At 50.3% G+C, this 23673-nt stretch overlaps 1 protein-coding gene across 2 annotated transcripts in view; it reads left to right on the top strand.

Annotated features, from left to right (window-relative positions):
- Positions 1-23673, top strand: part of MCPH1 (microcephalin 1) — a 200209-nt gene that overhangs the window by 16392 nt on the left and 160144 nt on the right. For both annotated transcript variants that reach the window (XM_081269248.1, XM_081269247.1), the window contains 5 exons: positions 8011-8098; positions 10963-11077; positions 11792-11902; positions 14366-14461; positions 16932-18026. In XM_081269248.1, the coding sequence (XP_081125374.1) occupies positions 8011-8098; positions 10963-11077; positions 11792-11902; positions 14366-14461; positions 16932-18026 (1505 nt within the window). The remainder of the gene's footprint in view (positions 1-8010; positions 8099-10962; positions 11078-11791; positions 11903-14365; positions 14462-16931; positions 18027-23673) is intronic.

Genomic DNA, 23673 nt, shown 5'->3' with positions numbered 1-23673 from the left:
TTGAACCCAGGGACGCTTTACCATGGAGCATATCCCCAGCCCTTTTTTAAAAATCGTACTTCACTCTTTAGTTACATATGATGGTAGAATGTGTTTTGACAGGTTGTACACACACAGAACATACCCTGTTCTAATTGGGATTCTATCGGGCTGTATGTGATGCAGAGTTATAGAAATGTTTTGTGATAGATCTGCAGACTCTGCCTGCCTGTCGGGAACATAACTCTTCACTTGTCTGGCCTCAGCCTCTGTCACAGACATAGGAGTCCTTCCCTGGTTCTAGTTTGAGTTCAAAGGGTTTTATATTCATGCTTCATAGATGCTGCCCGTTGCTCCTGGAAAACTGCTCATCTCCCGTTTCAAGCAGGTCAAAGGACACCTGTTTTAGCACCTTTCCTTCCTAGTGTGTAGGTGAGGAGTGGTGTTTGCATTTGCGTTTCCCTGACTGTCCTAAGCTTGCTTGAGCTCTCCCCGGAACACGGGTAAGAGCTGTGATGACCTCGCATCTGTCACACATCAGCCTGTTCACTGTCCCATGACCCCTGTTTCTCCTGTGGTGTGTACATTTTGTGTGAGGTCGCTAGGTGTCACTAGAATCCCATTTTGCTGTCTAATAGCCACTGGGAGGATTCTGACATTTCCTTTGGACAGCAGAAACATCTATATTGAAGACAGAAGAAATCAAGGTCAGCTGGGCTCTTTCCTCCAAGCTGTGAAGGAAAGCTGATCATGAAGTTAAATTTCTAAACTAATCACTGACCTGGGGGGAGGGTCCTTGCCCATCACCCCTGGGGTGGCTGTTTCCCAGGCTGGGGACGGGTCCTGCATGGCCACGGGCAGTGTCCATGGGAAACCCTGTGGACACCTCCTACCTTGGAGCCCTGAGCCTGTCCCTTACTCTCGGGCTTCCTGAGGCTGGCGCTGTGGAGGACTGCCAGTTCACTGTGGCAGTGTTCCCTGGGAAGCCCCACAGCTCCTGTTCTCGCTGACCTCGGGTGGTGTGCTGGTGGGGCACTTCCTCATGGCCAAGGGCTCCCTGTGCAGTGGACTTGGCGTGGGCACAAGCCCTTCCAGTGGGTAAATACCCGGTCCTCCTTGCCCTCGCCAGGAGTGTGCCCATGCAGTGTGACCTGCGTTTGATCTTGGGAGACTCCCAGGTCACTTGGGATTTCCCTCGGGGGATGGTGGTGTCTCATTCTAAGGAGGCCACCTAGATGGCTGTGGAGGACACTTCTGAGAAAGCCTACAGCAGGATGGGGGGAGCTAGGAAGGTGGGAGATGGTGCAGTCGCCAGACGGTCATCAGGCTGCCTCTGACCAAGCCCATAAAATCCCGAACCCACAGGTTTTGGACTTGGGCCTGGCAGGGGGATGCGCCGGCTGCAGTCGCTGAGCGTGCCTTCCCTGCTTGTCTTATCAGCTGCTCTGGGGGTCCTGGGACTCTTGTCCTGACTTACAGGCCTTAGCACCATGGCCCCGCCTGCCACCCACACCCTGGGCCAGGCTGTCCTGCCTGAGGGGAGGTGCTCCTTGCGCAGCTCCAGTCCCTGATGGACACTCGTCCATCCCAGTCAAGTCCTGTGCACTGCCCTCGTTCTGCGGCTCTGGTTCTCTGGGCTGTGCTCTGCACGGGTGCTCCTCTGGTGTGGCCCTGTCTGGTGCCTCTGCCCCATGCCAGAGTCGACACTCCTTCTGTCCCTGTGCCCTGGGTCTGCATGCTGGAGGGGAGCGGGCCCCAGGTGCTGTGTACTCGGACATGGAGGGCTCATTGGAGGTGGACGGACAGGCTGGCCATCGGAGTCAGTTCACTTGTTCTTCCTGCTACAAGCTGCCAAGCCCACTGTGTGCTGAGAAGTTGTGTCAAAAGAACAAATGGTTTTTAAATCTGCCAGTCAGATTCTCAGGACGCAACATTTTTCATGTCCAAATGCTTAAGAACTGCCGTCGGTCAGTATGGGTGATGGCCAGCTGTGGCTGCCCAGGTCACACCTCAGGCACTTCTCCACAGTGCTCGCCCACTCCATGAAGGTCAGGGTCTGCCCACGATGGCTCTGAAGCCCCGTGAGTGGGGCAGGGTTCCTGGGGAAGCGACAGGATGGGTGGGGCTCGGGCTGAGGTCTGAAGGCTGCCTCGGCTGGAGGGGCTTCTAAGTAAGTCTTGTGAGTGGCTTTGGAGGGTGTTGAGCACTTCTGCCCTAAGTGGGGGAAACGCCACTTGGCTGGCTTTGTCCCTGGAGGGTGGTGCAGCATGTGGCAGCCATTGGGAAGCTGGAAGGCTTCTCCTGCTGCTCTGGTCTGTCCAGTTCCAGCACTGGCCAGAGTTCATCACTCATGGCCACGGCGTTTGTGCAGCTCAAGGCAAGTTTATTGGGATCTGTGACATACTGAAGGTGTCACCAGACCAGGAACTGCGTTGTCCCCTTTATTGAGGAGGTTTTTACATCCTGGGCGTACATTCCATAAGATCCAGGATGGAGTCGAGCCTTCTGCTCACAGCAGTACAGAAGCCCCTGCTGCAGACCCAGGAGGGCTGCTGGCAGGAGCCCGTGAGAGGACAGTGTGGCCAGGCGAGCGAGTGTGGAGGGGAACTGGGGCCTTCCAGAACTGCTCACGTGTTTTCAAGAAAAGTCGGTGAGCAGGAAACTTGCTGCCTTCACCCTCTTCTGTCTGCCCGCCCGCCCTTCGGAAAGTCTGCATCTCCGCAGTGTGTGCACCCCTAGTGTGAAGGTGAACGAGCCCTCGGACTGTGCTCCCTTATGGAGGAGGTCTGTGGGCCTCATGGCTCTGGCGCTGGCTTCCTGTGCGCGTCAGGAACGAGGGCTGCTGAGCAGCAGATGGCCTAGGGGCAGCTCTGCTGTCCTGCTCTGTCCTGCTGCAGTGTTGCCTTCCAGTGCCCTGCCCTCGCGTGCCCTTCCCTCGCGTGCTCTTGTTAAAGTTCTTTCCTTTTTCACAGGCTGAGTCCTAAGGCTGTCTCCCGGTCGGCTGTCCAGGAGGTAGCACAGTGTTGTGGAGATGCCCACTATGCTGGGGCCCCACGGGGACGCGGGGTGGGGCTGCCCAGGCAGGCGAGCTCCTGGAGCCCGACCACGGGGGGGGGGGGGGGGGGCTCTGTGCCCACACCCAGTTCAGGTTCCCCTGTGCTCCCAGAACTCTTTCCTCCCAGCTCCCCAGGGGCCCTGCTTGGGCTCATCCTTGAACCACAGGGACATGTGTGCTTGCAGCTGGAGTCATCAAAGATGACGGTCACCGTCCCTGTAGGGGATGAGTAGGTTGCTGAGCTGACGGGGCTCAGAGGACAGTGGTGACAGCGGGCCCTGTGGCAGTGAGGTTGGACAGGAGAGTCGGGGTAGCCTGAGGGCCAGGCAGGTGTGCCGTGGGAAGCCTGGGGGCAGGAGCTCCGAAGAGCAGGGCTCCCCAGAGGGAGGGGTGCCCCTTTGTCTCCATGGGCTCTGGAGCTCTAATGCTAGAGGACAAAGGTCAGAAAGTTGACTTCTAGAGCTTTCTTGAGATACTTTTCTTTCTGACCACTAGGTGGGGGGCTAATGTTATCTTATTTTCCTGAAGAAAATGGAAATGGAAGCTTTCTGACTAGATCTCCCTCAAGTGCCTGTCGGATGTGGCTTTCCCTGTAGCAGCTGCAGACGTCACTGTGAAAGCTCACGGGCAGGCTGTTCACATACAGGGTGACGGGACCTGCCTTGAGACCTGTTTGCTTCGTTGTGGGGACAGTAGTTCAGCCTAGGCAGACAGGATCCGGGGACTGTGTCCTCCATGTCTTCAGATCCCGACCAGCTGCTGGGAAGCTGGACCTCCAGGGGGCAGACCGCCTCGTTGCCCCTTATTCCAGCCTTTCCTGGAGCTACCAGCTGGGAAGCCACTTGCAAATGATGCTCTGGGCTGAGCCTCCTGTCCTGAGGTGGAGGCCCCTGCCTGCCGGCCTGAGCAGTGCTCCAGCCAGCCAAGCTGCACCCGTGTGCTCACGGTAGGGCAGGGCGTGGTGCTGGGACAGCTGCCCCTGTCTGTCCATCCTCGCCTCTGTCCAGCTGTGTGCACTGCCCCTCCTCCTCTTACACATTGTTACTGGCCTTAGTGGTAAATAAGTGATATTTTGCTGAAGTGAGAAGCAGGCAAAACTGTTCAGGGTTGAAATTCATAACTTAAGGGTATTTGAGAAAGGGGCTACCTAAGAAGCCAGCCATACCTGTTCTCTTCACCCCTCCTCCTGGTTTCTCATCTCTGTTCTTGGGGCCAGTATTCTGCTCACCATGCAGTTAATAGGCTTTCTACAGGCTTGCGTGGTTTATCAAAATTGGCTTTATAAAAACTATTTACAGGGCTGGGGTTGTGGGTTAGTATTAGAGTGCTTGCCTCGCATGTGTGAGGCGCTGGGTGCGATCCCCAACACCACATTTTTAAAAAAAAAAAAATTCATGTACAACTAAAATAAAAACACAATTTATATAAAGATGCTCATTCTAACAGTACAGATTGCTGAATTCTGAAAAATGCATCAAGTCACCATCACCAAACCCAGAACGGTGTGGTCACCCAGAACCTTCCCACAGGCCCCCACCGGCAGCCTGTCTCCTGCCCAGGTCCCTGCATGACAGGGAGGGGACGGGTGGCGCCTGCATGCCGTCTTGGCCTGGCTCCTCTGTTCCTGAGGTCTGCGGTGTCTTTTGGGTGCGGGTTGGAGGGGGGGCTTCCTTTTTACAGCCGAGTAGCATTCTGTTGCTGTGCCGCAGTGTGCTTATCTGCTCCCCAGCCGAGGGGTTTGGAGAGGTTTGTGTTGTGGTTATTTGGATGGAGTTGCTATGGATACATGTTTTCTTTCTTTCCTCTTGGGTTGTTTCCCAGCTTGGTGCCGAGGTGGTTGTAATCCCACCAGCAGTGCGTGAGCATTCAGTTTTCTCCCCATCTTCACCAGCATTTTTCCATCTTTTGGTATTTATCATCTGAATTTTAGCCATTTGAGTGGATATGCAGTAGTGTTTGGTGTTCTTGGTGTGTTAAGATTTAATTGCCTACAGTTCTCTTAAAATATTTCACTGGTTTTAAACATTCACATAGTTGTCTGGCCATCACCACAATTTTAAAACATTTTCATTGCCTGGAAACGAAACCTTCTACCCTCTAGCCATCACCCGACCCCAAGGCATCTACTGACTTGCTCCATCTCTGGATTTTCCTGTTCTGAACATTTCACATAAGTGGGACCATGTATGTGCTGCTTTGTGGCAAGGTCCAGGTGTCGGGTGAGCAGCTTCATTCCCTGTCCTGATGGAGTGTGTGTGTGGAACATAATGCTGACTGGGCGAACCCCCTTCCCAGGTGCATGGTGGAGAACAGCCGTCCTTCCAGACCCCTCCTTGGCTCCTAGGCTTGCTGTTTCCACAGGGGTTGCTTTTGCCCCCACCGTTCCAAGCACAGGCCATGCTGCTGTCTTGATTTTGGTTTGGATGTTCCCTACCTAATTCTTATCACTGACAGGGAGAGGTTTGTAGCTAGCTCCCTTCCAGGGCACCCTGCTCCCTTGTATATGCACCCGCTGTTTGCACAGTTGCAATCTTCCTGTTTTTATTCCAATCTACATAAGTTTTCATCAAATCAGTTGTCTGCATTTGTATTAAGACTGTAAAACTGTACTGGCTCTGAGTCTACCAGGGCACATTTCTCCTCAAGTGGAGCTTTCTTCTCCCAGAGCTTGGCCTGGATCCTTGCATCCAGAGCCAGTCAGTTGGCCATCTTGGGCACTGCTGTAGCCTTGCAGTGTCCAGCAGCTCTCAGCTCCTGCGTGCCTCCCTGAGGTCCAGCAGCCCTTTGCTCCTCCACCCGAGTCCGCAGGCTCTGGCTCCTTCACACCTCCCTGAGGTCCAGCAGCTCTTGGCTCCTGCACTTGAGGGCCCCCCAACCACAGGCTCCCGTGCACCCCTGCCTCAGGTCCAGCAGCTCTCTGCTCTTGGCTCCTGCACCTGAGTCCCCAGGCTCCCGTGCGCCCCTGCTCGAGGTCCAGCAGCCCTCTGCTCCTGGACCCGAGTCCCCAGGCTCCCGTGCGCCTCTGCTCCTCCACCCGAGTCCCTAGGCTCCCGTGTGCCCCTGCCTGAGGTCCAGCAGCCCTCTGCTCCTCCACCCGAGTCCCCAGGCTCCCGTGAGCCTCTGCTCCTCCACCCGAGTCCCCAGGCTCCCATGTGCCCCTGCCTGAGGTCCAGCAGCCCTCTGCTCTCGGCTCCTGCACTTGAACCCCTGGGCTCGGGTCTCCTGCTGCCAGGCCTGGCTTTCCTTTCTCTCTGCGTTTTAGTTCCTCAGACAGCTCTTATCTACTCTTCTCTTTTGTTGGGTTTTCTGTTTTCCTGGCATTTTATTGGGACTTCTGGGGGTAAGAGAAAATCGTGTTTATCTGACCAGACTTAACCAAAGGTTAAGGACTTTGTTTGATTACCTAAAGTTTGCTCAGTTCGGCCCCTATCCCCACCCCCACTGCCCCTGCTGAGCCTTGATGCCACCTCCCTTAGTTACAGTGTTCTCTCCTGGGTCATCGTCCTGGACCCAGCCCTCTGCCTGTGACCACACGCCTGTGACCCTCCCTGGCACCTTTCCTAAGCCGGAGCCCACAGAAGGGGCCCAGGCTCTTGCCCTTGGCCTGCAGCCCTGAAGTGCCCAGTTCTCTGGCCATCTGACTGCTCATCCCCTCTTTCCAATGGTGTTTCCCAAGAGTGCCACCTGCTCACACAGGTGCTTCTGCTAGAGCTGTGCTTCTGGGTGGGATCCCTGTCCTGAGTCTTCCTCCACAGCACTGGGCCTGGGACCTGCTCCGGCTGCGGCTTGTTCTGGCCTGCGGGCGTCCAGTGTGCTCTGCCTGGTTGGGCTGCTCTTCCACATTTTTGCAGATTCCTCCTGCTTCCTTGAAGACGGTTGTACTCGTGTCTGCGGGCAGTTTGTTGGTGCCAAGGTCCTGAAACCCTGTGTGCACCCACAGGGCCTGGGAAGTTGAAGAGAGGCGATGCCAGTTGTGGAACAGTTTTGCTGTTGCGTGTGCTCAGAAGGGTGTTGGGAACAACAGGGGTGTTCTGAGCTCCTGACTCGCCGCCCTGGTCACGTCCTGTTTTTCTTTTAACGTTCTGTGTAAGCCATGTACATCACTCACATCTCTGAAACTTCCTCCTCTTCTGGTGTGTCGTGGTGGATTCTATACCCGTGGGCAGGCATTCCTCATTGCACTTCTTTAGTATGTTATTTTTTCAAACATCTGTCTGCATATTAGACGCTAACCAGTGACGGGTTTGTCAGAGGTAACCAGAGATGTGGTTAGGGGCCATGTTATAAGACTTGACCGACAGGTGGGTGAGAGCATCCTGCAAACACAGGAGTGATGGGAGGTCTTTGACTTGGGTTGGAGAGAGAATGTTCTGAGATCTCGGTGATACAAGGGAATCGGAGGTTGCAGGTCCCTTGGAAAGCAGATGTGCTGTCTAGATCTGAGTGACGGTGCCCAGGGGGAGGGTAATGGTTGAGGGGATGAGCAGGGTGCTCCAAAGTGGCAGTGGAGGGCTGGGGTGGAAGGCACAGCTCCAAGGTCATGGCATTGCCCACCTGGTGCTCTGGGGCCTCTGACAAGCATGGGAAGGGATTTGGAGGAAAGTCTCTGGCTTCAACTTTGTCTTGTCCCTCCTGCCCACTCATCTTACGACCTGTTCACCCTGATCTTCTTAAACACTGAACAGTGTCTGCTTGACCTTCATGAATGTCATGCACTGGTGAGTATAAAAGTGTTACAAGCCTAAAATTGTTACATAAAAATCGTGCTGCTTGTACCTGCTACTCCTCTTAAATGTACCAAAACACCGAGTGGAGAAGACTTGGAAAGTTCAATGCGTATTGATTTGAATTTGGTGTTGAGTGTGCTTAAACGACCCATGCTTGCATCTCCTGGATGGCTGACACGCGAGCAGGTCAGCTGCTGTGTGAACGTGGCGGAGACCCTTCCTGAGTGCTTCTTCATCTTAACCACACAGGTGCAGGACAGCCGGAGCACGCGTCGAGGAGTCGCTGTTCCCTGCCACCAACACTAACGAGCTCTTGCCGTGCCTGATGAGGAGGAAGGTGAGTGTGCCCATCCGCCGCAGGCCCGGGCAACCGACCCCTAGAAGACAGGGCTTCCGGAAGTATCTTCCAGAGTCGTCTGTCACGCTGGTGATCCTGTCATCTTCTTCACGTGGTGTTTTGGCATATTATAGTTCATCTTAGCCCATGACTGCTTTGATTTATGAAAAGGGGAAATCTGTGGTTGACCCAAGTGGAAAACTAGCAGTTGCTGACCTCGGGTGCTTCAGGGTTTGCTTAGAACTCAGACCTTTAGTACAGGTCTAAACTTTGTTCCTTGCAGAATCTCAAGAGCCCAGTACAAACACATCTCGAGTGTGAAAAGCCCTTTATTATTACAGGAGGTCTGCTTCACAGCCAGCATTGAGTCCAGTTCACATTTGAACTACAGCCTCTTCAGTTTTTGACTTGTTTCAAAGTTTTGAGATTTGAGGGTAGCTTCCTATAAAAGTGAAAGCTAGACTAGAATCTCTGCTAGAGACTTGAAGATTTTGTCCAAACTGAATCGGGCACACGTGGACGGCTCACTTCCTATAAATGAAGCAGCTGTGGCTTCTCCAGGTGGTACGTGATGGCCTCTGTGCACCCGGTTGTCAGGGCAGTGGTGGAATGAGTGTGGGCTGCATGCCCAGCAGTCTCCCGACTGTGCCAGCGGAGAGAACATCGAGGAAACCCCGATAACAGATATCTATTGATGCCCCTTCCCTCTAAATAAGCGACTTTCAGTTTGCGAGGGTCCTGGAGGACCACCCTCAGAACACGCGTGTTGCACTCGCCCGTGAGCTCTGTGAGCCTGGGGCTCTGCAGCTGCGAGTGGTGGTTACAGGGTTGCTTTTGCTTTCCCACTTGAGTGGGTCTCGATGGTCTGCCATTGAGGTCCTTTGTGGAACTGTCTCAGCATGGATGTGCCTCTCCCCAGGTCATGTGTGTTTAGGTCACTGTCAGCCTCTGAGAAGCTTTTTACTTGTGGGACGTGTTTGAGTTTTATATCTCCAGGTTGGATACCTAGAAATTACTGGCTCAGAATACACATTTTACATTCTATCAGAAGTGTATTTCTTGATGCTGATCAATGCTGGATATGATCTTTTTTTGCTGATCTGATGCATAATGACTGCTCATATACTTGAATTCTGTCTAAAAATAAAACTTTCCTTTTCTAAATGCAATTGCAATTTTTATTTTTATCTTAGGAATTGAGCCCAGGGGCTCGTTATCACTGAGCTACATCTCCAGACCTTCTTATTTTTAATTTTGTAACAGGATCTTACTAAGTTGATAAGGCTGGCCTCAAATTTGCTATCCTCTAGCCTCAGCCTCTGATTAGTAGGTATGCACCACCGTGCCTGTTTGTAATTTGCAAATTAAACATGACTTGAGACCTTGTTTGGAAGTTCTCTGCTTTCGTCCATGTCAGTTCTACTCCTAGCCTAACAGTCTGGCTTGCTGCTCAAGACATACCAGGACTGTTTCTGTTTTGAGCCATTTATTGCATTATCTCCTCCCTCCATTTGGAACATGCTTCTCCCAAATCCATCCACACGACTTGGTTTCCAGCTTCCTGAAGGCTCTCTGTGAATGTTACTTTCTCCCTGGCATCTCCTCTGACACCCTGCATGCTGAAGCTTTCTTTCCTCTGGTGCCAGCTCTCCGGTCCCTGTCTGTAGAGCTTCCGATCTCACCCACTGCAACCGTGGGGACAGATGGGCTTCAGTTACCAAGGATTCACAGAAGCTCAAAGTAACAAAGGCTCCAAATCTACAGAGCACCTTGGAGCCAGGAGCACAGGTAGAGCCTGTCCTCTGCTGCTTAGTTGACCCTATCCCTTGTAGAGTCCTCTGGGCAAGCCATTAGTCCCTGGTGGTAAGCAGTGTCAAAGGCTGTACAGCCCGTCTCTGCACTGTGTGGCCCTATGGTTACAGAGCAGCCTCCTCGGGGCACTTCATGCTATGCAGCTGTGTGTCTGCTGAGGTTAACCTCCGGCACCCGGGAGGTATAGTTTGAGCTATATTTGGTAACCATTTCTTACCAGTAGTGCAAGATTCTTGATCCAAGGATCTTTCTGGGTAACGAGGCCAGTGCCAGACACATAACATTGTCAATAAATGATTGAATGCGTTACTAAAAGTCGGATCCTGAGAACGAAAGTGTGGGCATTAGCCTTGAAGGACTAAAAGCAGTTCACGCTAAGACTAAGGAAATTGACTAGGTTCCATGTCAGCTAGTTGGGGCTGTGGCTTCAACCTGGAGAGCTCGGGTGCAGGGCGGAGGGCAAGTTGGGATATTCATGGGATTCTGGGCTCAAGAGCGGAACAGAAGGGTCAAGCCAAGGACAGAAGGCAGGAAAGTCAGAGCTGAAGTGGTCTCGAAGGGATGTCTGTCTCCTTTTTGTTCGAGGATGGAAAGGCTAGAAAGTTGGCTGAGGCTTTGGATCCCGGGTGTGAGATTCAGGTGTTGGTGAGTAGTTAGGATTTGGATTTCACTGGCTGAATGGAGTTACTGTGGCTTAAGGCAAGGAGGAAAGACTAAATGATTGTTTCCTTCTTTAGTTATAGTAATACAATACAAAGTAATTATGTCATGATTTTTGGAGGGAAAATGATGTGAGAATAGCAAAAAATATGAAGAAGCTAGTTCTACGAATTTTTGAGGAAAATGAGTGCCGAGAGCCAGGAAACACTGCATGGTACACAGCCTTTCATTTAAACTCTCAAATTCTGTCTCTTTTAAAATTTCCAATTTATATATATGCAAAAAGTACTAGTGATATTTAAAAGATTATATCAGAAGCGTATGGGAAAGAGTGTTTCCTATCTTAAAACCAATTGTGATATGGTATTGATTTTTATGTCCCCTTTCCACAGCGTAAGTGTATGCAGCCCAAAGATTTTATTCCTAAAACACCAGAAAATGACAAAAGACTTCAAAGGAAATTTGAGAAGATGACTGAAGAGCTACAAAAGCAAAAGATGACCCCAGGTAGTCCCAGCCTCAGGCAACAGCCCTGGTCCTGGGCTCACTCCTGCCCTGTGGGCCCAGGGGCCACAAGTAAGACCGAGTGGCCTTAGCCTAGGAAGGAGCACAGAGCTGACGTGGGGCTTGCTGGGAGCCCCGCAGACGTCAGGGGCCAGCACGGGCTCCATCGTGTTACCAGATTGGTGGAACCTTCGGGAGTGATCATAGAAGAAAAGCAACCTTGCTGAGCCTTGTTGAAACAGATTCCAGTGGTTTGTCTTCTTATTGATATTAGTTCTTATCTGAAATAAGCAAACCTTAAATGCTGTATCCTTCCGGAGTTGGGAACACCAGACCTGCTGCCAGGGGTGGCTGTGTTGAGCTTGTGAGCTGCGGTTCCTGGGAGCAGCTCTGGAACCTGGGTCTACACCACGTGTAGGAGCTCGGTTGCTTTCAGCTTTGCAGCCTCTTCATGGCCATGTGATTCCGAGGTATTTCCTCATCTTTAAGTGAGGACGCAGGGTCTGGGGTAGGTCTGCTGAGACCAGTGGGTGCTGTGCCCATCACAATGCCAGGGCATGGCCTGTGCAGCGCGGTGCCAGCCAACACTGCAGTGGCACCCATCCGTGCTGGCGTGATGCTGAAGGAGAAGGCTGTGGGGCAGGATTCCTTAAAAGGAGTCACGTTGTGGAAATGCAAAGCTGTTCTCTTGAGCTTACATTTAATTTTTGTTGTCAGATAATGACTCATCGATGTATAGTCCCACAACTCAAATTGGTGACCACCACAGCACAATGGAGAAGAGGTTACGAGACATGAAGGAGAGGAGGGAAAATCTTTCCCCTACATGTAAGTGATCTTAGAAAATGAAACTTGGGCAGGCAGGCGAATGATTATGGTGGAAAGTTTTTAACCTGGATATTTCTAGCTTTTCCTGATTTCTAACACTTTGACCTATTTCAGTAAAGATCTTTTCATTGTTTTTTTCCAGAAAGTCTTCGTTAAGAACTTTTACTGGGCATACAGTATCCTCCAGGTTTAAAATCCTCTGTAGTGTCTTGTAACATTTTCAACTAGTTGGGTAACAGCTGAGCACGTTCTAACAGAACCCTGTAGCCAAGGGTGAAAGTTCCTCTTCCTCCAGTTCCGCCCTTCTGCAAGGGGATCTCTGTCAACTCCATCTGTTTTTCCAGATCATCTTCACGCCATCACTTATCTGTGTGCACATGATAGAGGCTGGGTTTCTGCGTGGAGCTGTGATTTAGTCTTTATTGCAGTTGGATCATGGTATATACATTTTAATTCTCCCACTTTTTGTTATAACCCCACCTGCATCTCTCACAAACACTTATTTTCCTGTGTACTTTGTGTATTTCTGAATATAAAGACAGGATTTAAAACTTGGATAGATTGAAATGACACTTCAAAACTGTGGGGCCTTTTACCCTACACCATTATTTACCGTAATGCTCATTCTCCATGCTTGGAAAACTGGATGGCACTAGCTTCTAAGTCTTTCAGTCTGGAGGTTGAACAACTGTATTTTTGTTAGTTCTCTTGGATTTTTAGTGAGGTTGAATGTCTTCATATGATTGACTTTTTTGATTTGCCAATTTTTAATGTAATCAATAATTGCCTCTGAATTCTATGTTCATTTGCTTATTCTTATGTATGAGCTTTCCATAAGGTCAGACCTTTAACCTGTCTTACTGCACCTGTATCCAAGAGGTTGGTTTTAGCTACATGTAACACAGAAAGAAACAAACCGACTTGGGTTAGAATTGCATTACCCTGTCAAGTCAGAAGTAGGCCATTGGGCTTGAGTGACCTTCTGTGGTGTCCTAAGAGTTGAGGTTCCCACCTTCTGTTTTCCTTCCTTGGTGCCTTTCCATTCCAAGATCTAACTTCAGCCTAGTAAGCTCCAACCACCTTCCCAGACATGACCACCCATCCCACCCGATACTCCTGCCTGAGTCCGTTGGCGGGACTTAGCTGATGACCGCTCCTGGCTATAGCCAGGACTGCAGTGCAGCCTGGGAGACGGTCGTCGGGCTCTGTGAAGAGGGAGCTGAGAATGGACCTGGTGGAGCAAGCTGGGCATCCAGACTGCTGGGACGTGTGACCACCTACGTGAGCCAACCCGCCTTGGTCTTGACATGTCAGTTACGTTGTGGAGTTGGTCCTGCCTCCCGAGTCTGGCGTGGTTTAAAACTCAACGTGGAGAACTTTCTCCAGGGTCACCTTCCTTCCCTGAATTTATTCTCTTTACAACTATTTTTAACTGGAGAATGAACTCAGGGGCACTCGACCACTGAGCCATGTCCCCAGCCCTGTTTTGTACTTTATTAGAGACAGTCTCACTGAGTTGCTTAGCGCCTCGCATTTGCTGAGGCTGGCTTTGTACTCATGATACCCTGCCTCAGTTTCCCAAGCTGCTGAGATTTACAGGCCTGCGCCGCCGCACCTGGCTAGATTACTCTGTTTGCATTTTTGTTTGATCAAAGTTTTCACAGAAAAGTATCCTCAGGGTCTCTTTAAAAGACGTCTTTGGGTATAGACCTGAACATGCCTTTGGCTTCTCATTTGTCTCAGTGCGCAGGTGACATACAGGCTACCTTTATTACGTCTTTCTTGTTTTGACCAAAACCTCCAGGGCTTCTCGACCTCAGTGCTGCTGGTATTATGGGGTGGGTGATTCTGTTGTGGGACTGTCCTGTGCATGGTGGCATGCCCAGCAACCTTGGCCTCTGGTCACATTCTTCCTGCAGATACTGAGGATCTGCTGGGAGCTCCAAGCTCCCAGTGAGAGCTGTGGCTCTGGTAGGGAAGTAGCCACAGTGAGCTTCCTGCTGACATGGCCGAGGGCCTCAAGTAGGAAAACGGAGCCTCCGCCTTCCCTTGTTGGGACTCTGATTAGCTTCAGCAAGTTGAGTTTGTTTTCCTTTAAAGATTTCAGCTGAGCTTTGTAGGGTTTTGAGGTTTTGTTGCTGTGCTGGGGCTCGAACCCAGGGCCTCAGACATGCTAAGCAAAGCCCTGACTGAGCTATGTCCCCAGCCCCTTCTGGTCTTTGATTCTGTGTGATTTCGTGCTTTTTAAATAATATGACTGCCTCAGATTATTCATGATTCCTGTCTGAGAGTTTTGACTGGGGATTTTTGTGCTTCCTGTTTGTATTCAGTCTGGAGTGGTGGACCTGAGGAGCAAGTTGGTGTGCGTGTGGCATACACGAATCCATCTCAACTTTGTCTTATCTGCTAGAAAATACTGAAGTTGAAAATACTGAAGCCGAGAATGTTTCGTTTTGTTGACAGCCTCCCAGATGACTGAGCAGTCCCATGAGAAGCCAGGTAACCCTGCGTCTGCGTGTGAAGCGACTTTGAACATTTCACCTGATATTTTGTGTTCAGGTAATATTATTTTCTTTGTGATATTTAAGATTTAGAAATAACTTTCTCGCTTCATTTCATATAGTTCCGTTGAGTAGAACATCTAGGTATAACTAGAACTCATAAATTTCACCCCCAAATTTGGTATTGGAATAAATTAAGACCTGAGAAATGCATAAGTTAAATCTCCTTTTTTGGTTCCTGTGGGTTTTCTCTTATGCATTTGTTTCCTTGCTACAGAATCAATTGCTCATCTTTAAAACTTGTATGAACTGACCTGCACACCGTTTAAATAGGCCCGAACAGTCAGCTGAGTTGCTCCTCGTGCTGTTCAGTGAACACGTGGGGTGTGTTGAGTGGGGTCAGCGGGTGTGCATGTGTTATTCTAACGGGGCCCTGGTTCACTGGGGATGACGGGCTTTCAGGGCTGCGACTTCTCTGGTTGCACTGGGTTTCCTAGATTTCTCATCCATCCCACAAGAGGGCCTGAACGATGGCAGTCAAGGGCTGCTAATGTCTGAGAGGTTCTGGGGCCTCCTCATGGAGGCTGCAGCAGTGGCAAGGCCCAGGTGTTGAGCCATTGGGAGGTTCGGGCCCCTTCCCCTGCCTGGTCGCTCCCTGTCATCCCTTCTGTGTTGGCTGAGGTCATTTGCCCAGTTACCTGAAGTGCCCTTTCTGTACCCCTGGTTTCCCACGGGTTGGAAATGGAGGGTGGTGGCAGGGATCGCGGGTTACCGCTCGTGGACACTGCTCTGCCCAACTTCCTGCTGCATCGGGTCCAGGCTCCCGTCAGCCCTGTGAGTTAGCGCACCACCACACCCACCCTGCCGGAGGGGACCAGCACGCAGGGAGGCCAAGCAGCTTGTGCAGGGTCCCCGGTTTGTGAGGGGCAAACCCAGGCTTCTGACTTGAGGAGTCGGACTCAGAATGCGTTCTCTGGACGACCATCACGTTGCAAGTTGGCATTTTGGAAAGTGACGAGCATATGCACCTCCACAGGCCAGTCAGTGACTTATATTTCCAGCTTCTTCCCCAAAGACAGGTTGACCTAGGCATAGCATGGCCCTGCCCTACAGACTCTAGGAAAGTTCTTCCTTTGGTTCTTCCTCTGGGGGTCGGGGTGGGCATTAAAGATTGATCCTAGGGGTGCTCTACCATTTTTTTTTTCTTTTAACTTTGAGATAAGGTCACACGGTTGCTGAGACTGGCCTCAAACTTGTGATCCTCCTGCCTCAGCCTCCTGAGTTGCTAGATAATAAGTGTATGCTACTGCACCCAACATTGAACTTGGTTTTTAAAAGTAGAGGTGGAGTGATCTCGGAAAGTTACAGCAACCTGTGTTGCTTCCAGACTGTGTAGCCAAAGTGGGGGCCTCCAGCCAGCCAGCAGGCTGTGTCCACAGCGGAGCCAGGCCTGGGCTAGACACGGCTGTCCTAGCAGTCTGGCATGGTGAGCAGGACAGTCACCATGGCAGGTGTGGTGCATGTAGGTGCCACAGGAGAACCTGGCTGACTAGCCTAGACCTGGCTGCTGCTCAAGGGAGTTTTGGAGGATGGATCATACCCAGAGGGTCCAAGTCGAGGGAAGTGGGGAGGAGTGTGGAAGGGTGCGGAGTGTGCAGGTGGTGTGCAGCAGCCAAGCATTGCTCTCGGGGAAACGGCTCCTGGTCTCACTTTTGAGTATAAATAAGATATAAGGCCTCTACTGGAGGCAGGAAGGCCGAGGCCAGCTGTGGTGATTGGGACACTGTTTCCTGGAACTGGCACACGACCTAATCTGAGTGACCCAGGACACTCTACCGCTGAGCCACCTCCCTGGCCCTTTTGACTCTTTTAGACTGAGTTGCTGAGGCTGGCCTTGAACTTAGTCCTTCTGCCCTGGCCTCAGAGCTGCTGGGATTACAGGTGTGCACCGCCACACCTGGCTGAACTGTATAATGTGGGAGACCAACTTTACTTGTGACCCCTACTGGGCAATGTGGCTTCAGTCACCCATGCTGCTAGACTGCCCCGCTCTACTAGGGTTCGAGTGACTGTGTTTTCATGCCCAGGCTTGTCTTCCTACAGCCCCGTGGGTGAAGCTACCTGTTCCTTTGTAATATAACCCCTTGTCCTCTTTAGGATAGAATGTTCCATGGAAGTGCCTTGTGTGTGTCCCTTACTCTTACTGTGCCCTGGGGTGTGGCCTACCCAGGTGTCAGTCAACCTGCTGACAGTGGACATCATGAAGATAGATTCAGCCCCCTGAAACCTGACCTCTTGCCTCATTTGAATAGCTTCTCAAGAGAGCGTGTGCTCTCTCTTCGGACCCTTAAGGTCAGAGGAGGCGTCACGGCGACCCCAAAGAAAATATTTTGCTTCCTGTGTGGTTATTTTGCGCACCTAGTTAGCCCAGTTTACCTGGAGTGACCCCTGAGCCTTTTAGTGGCGAATAGAAACCTGGCAGTATAATATTTAAACCACTTTTAAAAAGTTAGGTCTTTGTTTTTCAGACGACTTCTTTGCAGGTGGCTCACGCTCACCTTTGGATGCTTTCCGTGGAGAATCGAGATGTAGAAACCAGGGAAGCCAATCGGGAAGGACTAGTAATGAAACTAGAAGTGATATGTGCACGTCCTCGTGTGTGTTAGAAACAGACAGCACTTGTTCACCAGCTCTGTCTGGTCGCTTCTGTCCGTCAAGCCCTCAGAGATCTGCGAGTTCTCTTTCGGAGGAGGAGAGGAGTTGGCAGAAAGACGCTGTAGGAGAAGCAGTCGCCCCCGACGGGAGGCCAGCCCAGGGTGTGTCTGGGGACCGCTCCACAGCGCCTGCTTCCACGGTGTTGGTGCACTCACGGCCCTGGAGCGCCTCCCCAAGGCGGGAGAGGGCATCCGTGGGCTTGGGCTCACCTCCAGAAGAGCAGGTGAAGAAAAGGAGACTCGGCCGAAAGCCTGTCACTCCCAGGTCGCAGCTCGGGTTGGAGCGTGGCCTGCTGCTAGCCGCCAGGCCTGCCCCCGCCACTCCTGATGGTGGGGAGTCCTACGAGGACTATTTCTCACCTGACAACCTGAGGGAACGGGGTTCGGAGCAGTCTGCTGCCGGATCTCCAGTGCCAAGCCCTGCGCAGCTCGGCTGCAGGAGTCTTTCTAAGAGGAGGGCAACGAGTTTAATAGAAATGGCTGATTTTTCCTGCATTGGTGAAAGCCCCAGATTGGTCCCTGTGACTGAGTTAACAGCAAAAACTTGCTCCCAACTTCAGAAGCCTGAAAAATGTGAAGAGAATCCGGATTCCAGTCGCACAGCTGCAGGGGAGACGCCTGCCGCCGAGGACGGCCAGGGGGGCGCGGGGCAGGCCGCAGACGCTCGCCCACGTGGAAGCCCCGCGTCACCAGAAGAACGCGAGGGCGACTTGTGTCCCCCCGAGCGAAGCGGGGAGGACATGAGAGGGTCCCTTTTTGTACAAAGCAGGCAGGAAAGAGGCTCCCCTTCCTCAGTGCTGGACCCTGTCAACGCCGGGTGCTTCACCTCCAAACTGAATTTTGAAGCTGATTATAATGTGGAGAAATCTACAGAAGAGAAGGAAAACCTGCCCACGGCATATAGCGCAAGTATGTGCATCTTTTTAATATTATGAAAGTCTGTAACGTGTGTCCATACTTAAAACCTGCCGCATTCTTCATAATTTAAACCGTTCTGACTTTAAAGTGATAAATCTTAGGGGTGCTTGCTTGCCCTGTGGACTTGTTGGCCAGCTCTTGTTAATACACTTCCCCAAGCTTTCTCCCTGGTACAGGTGAAAGGGACAGGAGTCCTGGCAGGAGCAGTTGGCTGGGCAGTGCTTGTCCTGCCCTTTGTGGGCTCCCTGTGGCACACCAGGACTTTAAAATCTGGGCTCGCACCCGGCAGCTGTTCATATAGCAGGAAATTAAGATGGCATGAGCTGGTGATTCTGCCAAGGAAAGAGGTGTGAAAGGGGCAACTTGGAAACAGCAGCCTTTATTTTTGAAGCAGGTTTGGATGATGTTAACTTTATTCTTGTCTGTACTCTAATTGTTAACTATTATGATGACTTATTTATTGAGCAGCATAATAGACTATGTAGAGCGTCAGGGATTGCAGAAGTAGTAATGATAAACATTTGGCACTTCATTGAAAATTCTTGGCTCTGACCATCCTTACCTAAAGATTTGGGTAAAACCTGAATAAGACTCGGTTGACTCCACGTTGTTTCTCTAGTATTCCAGTGGTTTTAACCACCATTTTCAAGAGGGAGAAGTCACCAGGAGTGAAGTAACCAGAAGTGTTGCATATCTTCTCCTGGATTATAAATTCTCCAGAATTGTCTCACTAAAAATATTAATATGATTTTCTATATTTTAACTCTGATATTTATCTTAACATGTCAAATTGTAGCTTGAGCTTAGTGTTTTCTAATTGTAGACTCGTGTTGCCTCTAAAGTGGGTGTGAAGTAGTTCGCAGTGGGCTGTTCTGGTGGTCAGAACACCATGCTCCTCAGCCTATGCTCTTATTCTGTTTTTATCTAGTGTATTTTTAAGGTTTTGAATAGCTTTTAGTGACATACACACACGAATTACATGGAAGAACACTGATTCCAGACAGTGTCGCCCCTTAAATCCCAGTGTTGATGAGAGTAGAGCAGTCCTTGGGACTGACGTGGCTCTTGTCCCAGGGCTGAACCGGGGTGTCCCCAGCCCTGAGTGCCTGACTTCAGTGGGAGAGGACGAGGGGCCAGGGCTGGTTCCCTCCCTAGGACTTGGAGACGTTAGACTGTGAGGGTGGGTGTGGGCCATCACACGGGTGTGCATGCAGGCAGCTCCTGTGTGACTTGTCTGACTCGGATGGGAACCGTGTGTGTGCCTGGTGTAGGGCATCTTCTGGAGTCTTGTGCCTCTCTTCATTCACAACATCCCCAAGAGACAGAAATCATCAGATCCTAGGGCAAGAAGAGACTTCCATGCTGTGTAGCCCGGTCGACCCTCTTACTTGGAGAGTAATGGAGACTCATTGATGAAGTATCTGCTGTCGGCCACTGGGTCTCGGGCAAACCGCCTCTTGGGGGAACCTACCGCTGCAAAACCTTGAAGCCCTCAGTTACATGGACACGCGCTCCTGCCGCACTGTAGCTGTGAGCAGGAGAGATGGCCCCCTTCGGACGAGGCCTCTCCAGACCTTCCAGGCTGAAATAGTCTTTTCAGTTCACTTGTGCCTTTTGCTGTTTTCAATGTCTCGTGTGTGGAAAGGTTTTAAGAGCAAGTTACAAAGACTCAGTGATAAATAAGACTTAATTGTGTTTAAGATGTTTGTTTTAACTTATAGGCAATGCACGTGTTTGTTCACATTGTAGTAAAGGTGCTGGGTGAGGTGGCAGCTCTCGGGTGGCACAGGTCACCAGTGCAGAGGTGGAAAAGGGCCAGTGGCTGTTACTGGCACCATTTTGATCCAAATCCAAGGTGACGGCCAACATGAACATCCTAAGGCAGTTTGCAGGAGCAGGGTGGCCAGAGCAGCCACGAGCCCTTGAGCTGGAGCAGGGGATGGCCTGCGTCCCCAGGAAGAGCAGCAGTTTTAATTGGCTTTTCAGTGTGGTGAAGTCCCTTGGGTGCTTGGAGCACAAGAGTAATCAAATGTGATGTTTTAAGTGGACCCTGGATGTTTTGGGGAGCAGACTGGCTTACACCTATTGCTGGAGGCAATCACTGTTGACCTTGTCCTTCAGGCAGACACCTGAGTGTGCAGAGGGACAAACATTAACGGTTTGCTTGTGCATATGTAGAATTATCCTGTTGCCTTGAAGTTTGTTGCCTTTTTAAAGTTAAAATGCCATATTTCCATGATGGTATTGATATGCTTCATTTTTTTTATTAATCTATATCAAGGGTCAGTAATTTTCTGTAATCAGTAAATATTTGGGGGTTTGTGGGCCAAGTCAAGGCTTGTAGGTACTTGGGCAGATAAGACATTTTCAGTTTTAATGAAACAAACTCTGAGTAGATTTTTTATAATGTAGGACTATTGAGAATAGAACTCTTTAGGTGGGGAGAATAATATTGAGGCTCAAATTGAGTTTTCCTGTCACAAATTACTAAGTGTTCATTAAGGCTGAGTAATAAGACATCTTAATAAGATTTTCCCTATTTCACCTGGGAAAAGGCCTTTGCATAATAGGTTTTGTCAAATTCTGATACCAGTCCAGGAGCGAATGATTTTCATGGTGCATGTTTGCTGCTGAGAAGGTATCATGAAATTTGAGACTGCCCCTTTCTGTGCCTTTCAGAATGTCCTTGCAGTAGAGATTTGTCATTTGGAAGTTAGAAGGCAGCTCAGCTGTGCTGGTGGAGGGATTTTTGAAGTGAGAACATCTTTGCTCCTGCATCAGGTCTGGAGAACACTGCTGTAGCTCAAGGAAAATGTCTACAGCAAATTCAGATAGGCATGGAGAGTCCACGAGATGAGGTTTCGGTACGCTGCTGAAGCTGGCCTGGAACTCATGGTCGTCCCGCCTCAGCCTCCTGGGTAGCTGGGGTGACAGGTGTGCACCACCACTGTGTCCCTGAGGGCCAAGATGGGAAGGCTGCAGAGAAATGTCCCTCCTGCCTGAGGTGCTGACCACGGCCTTTAGCCACCTGACATTGGTTTGAACTGCCGAGCTGGGCTCTTCCTTGCCTCACTGATGAAGTGGGCAGGGGGTGCTGTGTGGCCATCCGCAGAAGCGAGTCCTTTTCAGACTGCACCCCACTCCTGCCCCCTGGTTTGATGCAGATTTCTCCTGTGCCGTGTGATGGGAATTTACGTGTCAGCATTTTGTACACGCGGGCTATCTGAGCAACCCGGCGAGTGCAGCTGCCAGATTCTTTTTCATAGCTAGTAGTCGTGAGCTGTTGGAGATTGATGGTTAACTACTCTTCTAGCTGTCTACCAGGTCTTAATGAAGCAAGTTTCAGACAAAGTGACTCGGGTATCTGTTGACAAGCAGAGGAATCGGTCCACCAGAGGGCAGATGTGCTGAAGCCCCAGTCTGTCCCTGCTTGACTGTCCATACTTTATCTGAAAGGTTGACCAGTATTCTTGGCACACGTGTCTGATCTTTTCAGCTACCAGGTATCTTCAGTTAGATGCTTAGGATGCCATTGAGGGATGCCAGCTGTAGCTCACTCTGGATTTCCAGGCTCTGTGAGTAGGGTTCGCCCCGTAACATTTAAACCGATCCATCCATTTTTGGAAGCCCGTGAATTTTACCAGTCAAACTTTAACATCTACTGTGCTGATGAATCAGCTAGTGATGTCACCAAGTTCAGCTCACTTGTCACACCCCTGTGGCAGTTAACAAAGCCTGCAGTGTTGGCCTGAAGGACTCTAGAAGCTGGCTTGGAGTATGGTCTGCTAGTGTTGTGGCTGATGCTTGTGGCTGGAGTGGTCTGGTGGCCTGTGCTGCTGTTGTCACGAGATGCTTCACCTTGCTGGTCTGGTCTGTGACAGATGTTGTGCTGCCTGTACTGACTTCAGGTGGGTGTGGCCCCTGCCTGCATCTCTGCCTGGGAAGGACCATGGGGTGGTACCCTGGCTCTGAAGGAGTGCCTGCCTAGAGGAGGTCAGTAGGGCTCAAGTTGAGGTTTATTTACATCACGACTGAGAACTAGCAGCAGAAATGCTACAGTCATTGTGGAGGGCGTGTATGTATAGAATGCATAATCCCAAGGCAGAGAATCGCATCTTTACATTGGATCTGCACCACTGAGCAAGCTTGAAAATCCTGGTGTTTTTTAAAGTCGTTAAAATCATCAATGTACACCTTCTTAAAAATTTAGTTAAGGTATTTTGTATGTGCTTTGAGAACTAACCCATCCACTCATAGGCATGTAGGTGTTCCTATCTGATAGTCTGTACATTTCAGTATCTCTTCATTCAAGAGGAAGTGAGGATTATTGTAGCAAATAAGTGTACATGAATTCCTTAAATATTTTAAATTGAAGAGTAACTATTGCACTTCTGGATGATTCAGATCATCTAAGTATGGCAAGGAGAGCATTTCTCGGCCCTCTTCCCCACAGTCTGCCCCACTCCCTGGGGCCTTAAGCTGCAGGCAGTCTGAACAGCTCAGAGTGGGTGTCGGCTAAAACAGGAAGGTTGGCTATGAGGCAGGCAGGCTGCAATCGTTTAACCGACTGGTGAAGCGTTTTCGTCAGTCAGATGTTTGCATCTATTATATGCAGGGTGTTCAGACAGATGCAGGTAATGTTAATACGGAGCTCACCTCCCTTGGGAGGTTAGGCAAATAGGAAAGATAGTCAAGCCACTGAATGCCAGGGAATTCAAAAGGTGCAGAAAACTCCCAATGGGAAAATTATGTAGTGTTAAAATGTGGGTTCTATGTAAGTTAGTTTTAACTGTCTGAATGGAAGTTTCTGCTTTATAATTACCTCAATCTATTGTAGACCATGATTAGATCATCCCCCCCCCCCCCCCGAAAGTTAAAGTGAACTTGGTTGTAACGGCTGAGAGCACAGTCCCAGATGAGGCTGTTAATAAACTGCACATATCCCAGTGGTGGGAAGTGTCTATCCTGTCTTAAGGTTTTTTCCCCACAGTTTTAAGCTTTTTGCATTCTTCTTAAATTCATTATTCATATCTTGGACTCAAATATTCCCATTAAAAAGTTCCCATTAGGATAATATTTAGATGGTATTACGCTATTTGCATGTTAAAATCATGGGTTCTTAAATTGCCTTCAGAAGCCTTTTTGGCCCTTGAATTCTGCATGGTGCTCCTACACGTGACTCATTTGTCAGATACACCAGTGTCCTTCACCTGCCTGCTGTCCTGGAGTAGGAAGTGGGATGTGCAGAAGGCAGACCTTGGAAAGGAGAGCTCATTTGTTTCCAGGCAGACCTTCAACACGGGCTGCTCTCCTCTTTCTCAGCACCCTCTTCCCCTCTCCCTCCTTCCCTGGGACTTGATTCACTACTGTCCTCATGCTGCCTTAGCCTGGTCCTGCCTCTGCAGGGATCCCATCCCACGTTCCCCCCAGTACCAACTCTTTCTTAACCTCACTTACGTGCGTTGAGAGGCGGAGATGGTGATGCACGCCGAGAGGTGAATGACCCTTTGCTAGCTTTCCTTGGTGTGACTGTGATATTATACAAACTTCTAAATGGTGAAACTTCAGATAATACAGCATGACAAATTCGGCAGTGATGAAATTCTTTTATATCTGAATTTGGTTATTCTATGAAAAC

This window comes from Spermophilus citellus, assembly GCF_964194105.1.
Source record: "Spermophilus citellus genome assembly, chromosome: 16".
NCBI classification, from domain to species: domain Eukaryota; kingdom Metazoa; phylum Chordata; class Mammalia; order Rodentia; family Sciuridae; genus Spermophilus; species Spermophilus citellus.
Note: the sequence above shows the minus strand (reverse complement) of the source record. Positions and strands in the feature narration are given on the sequence as shown.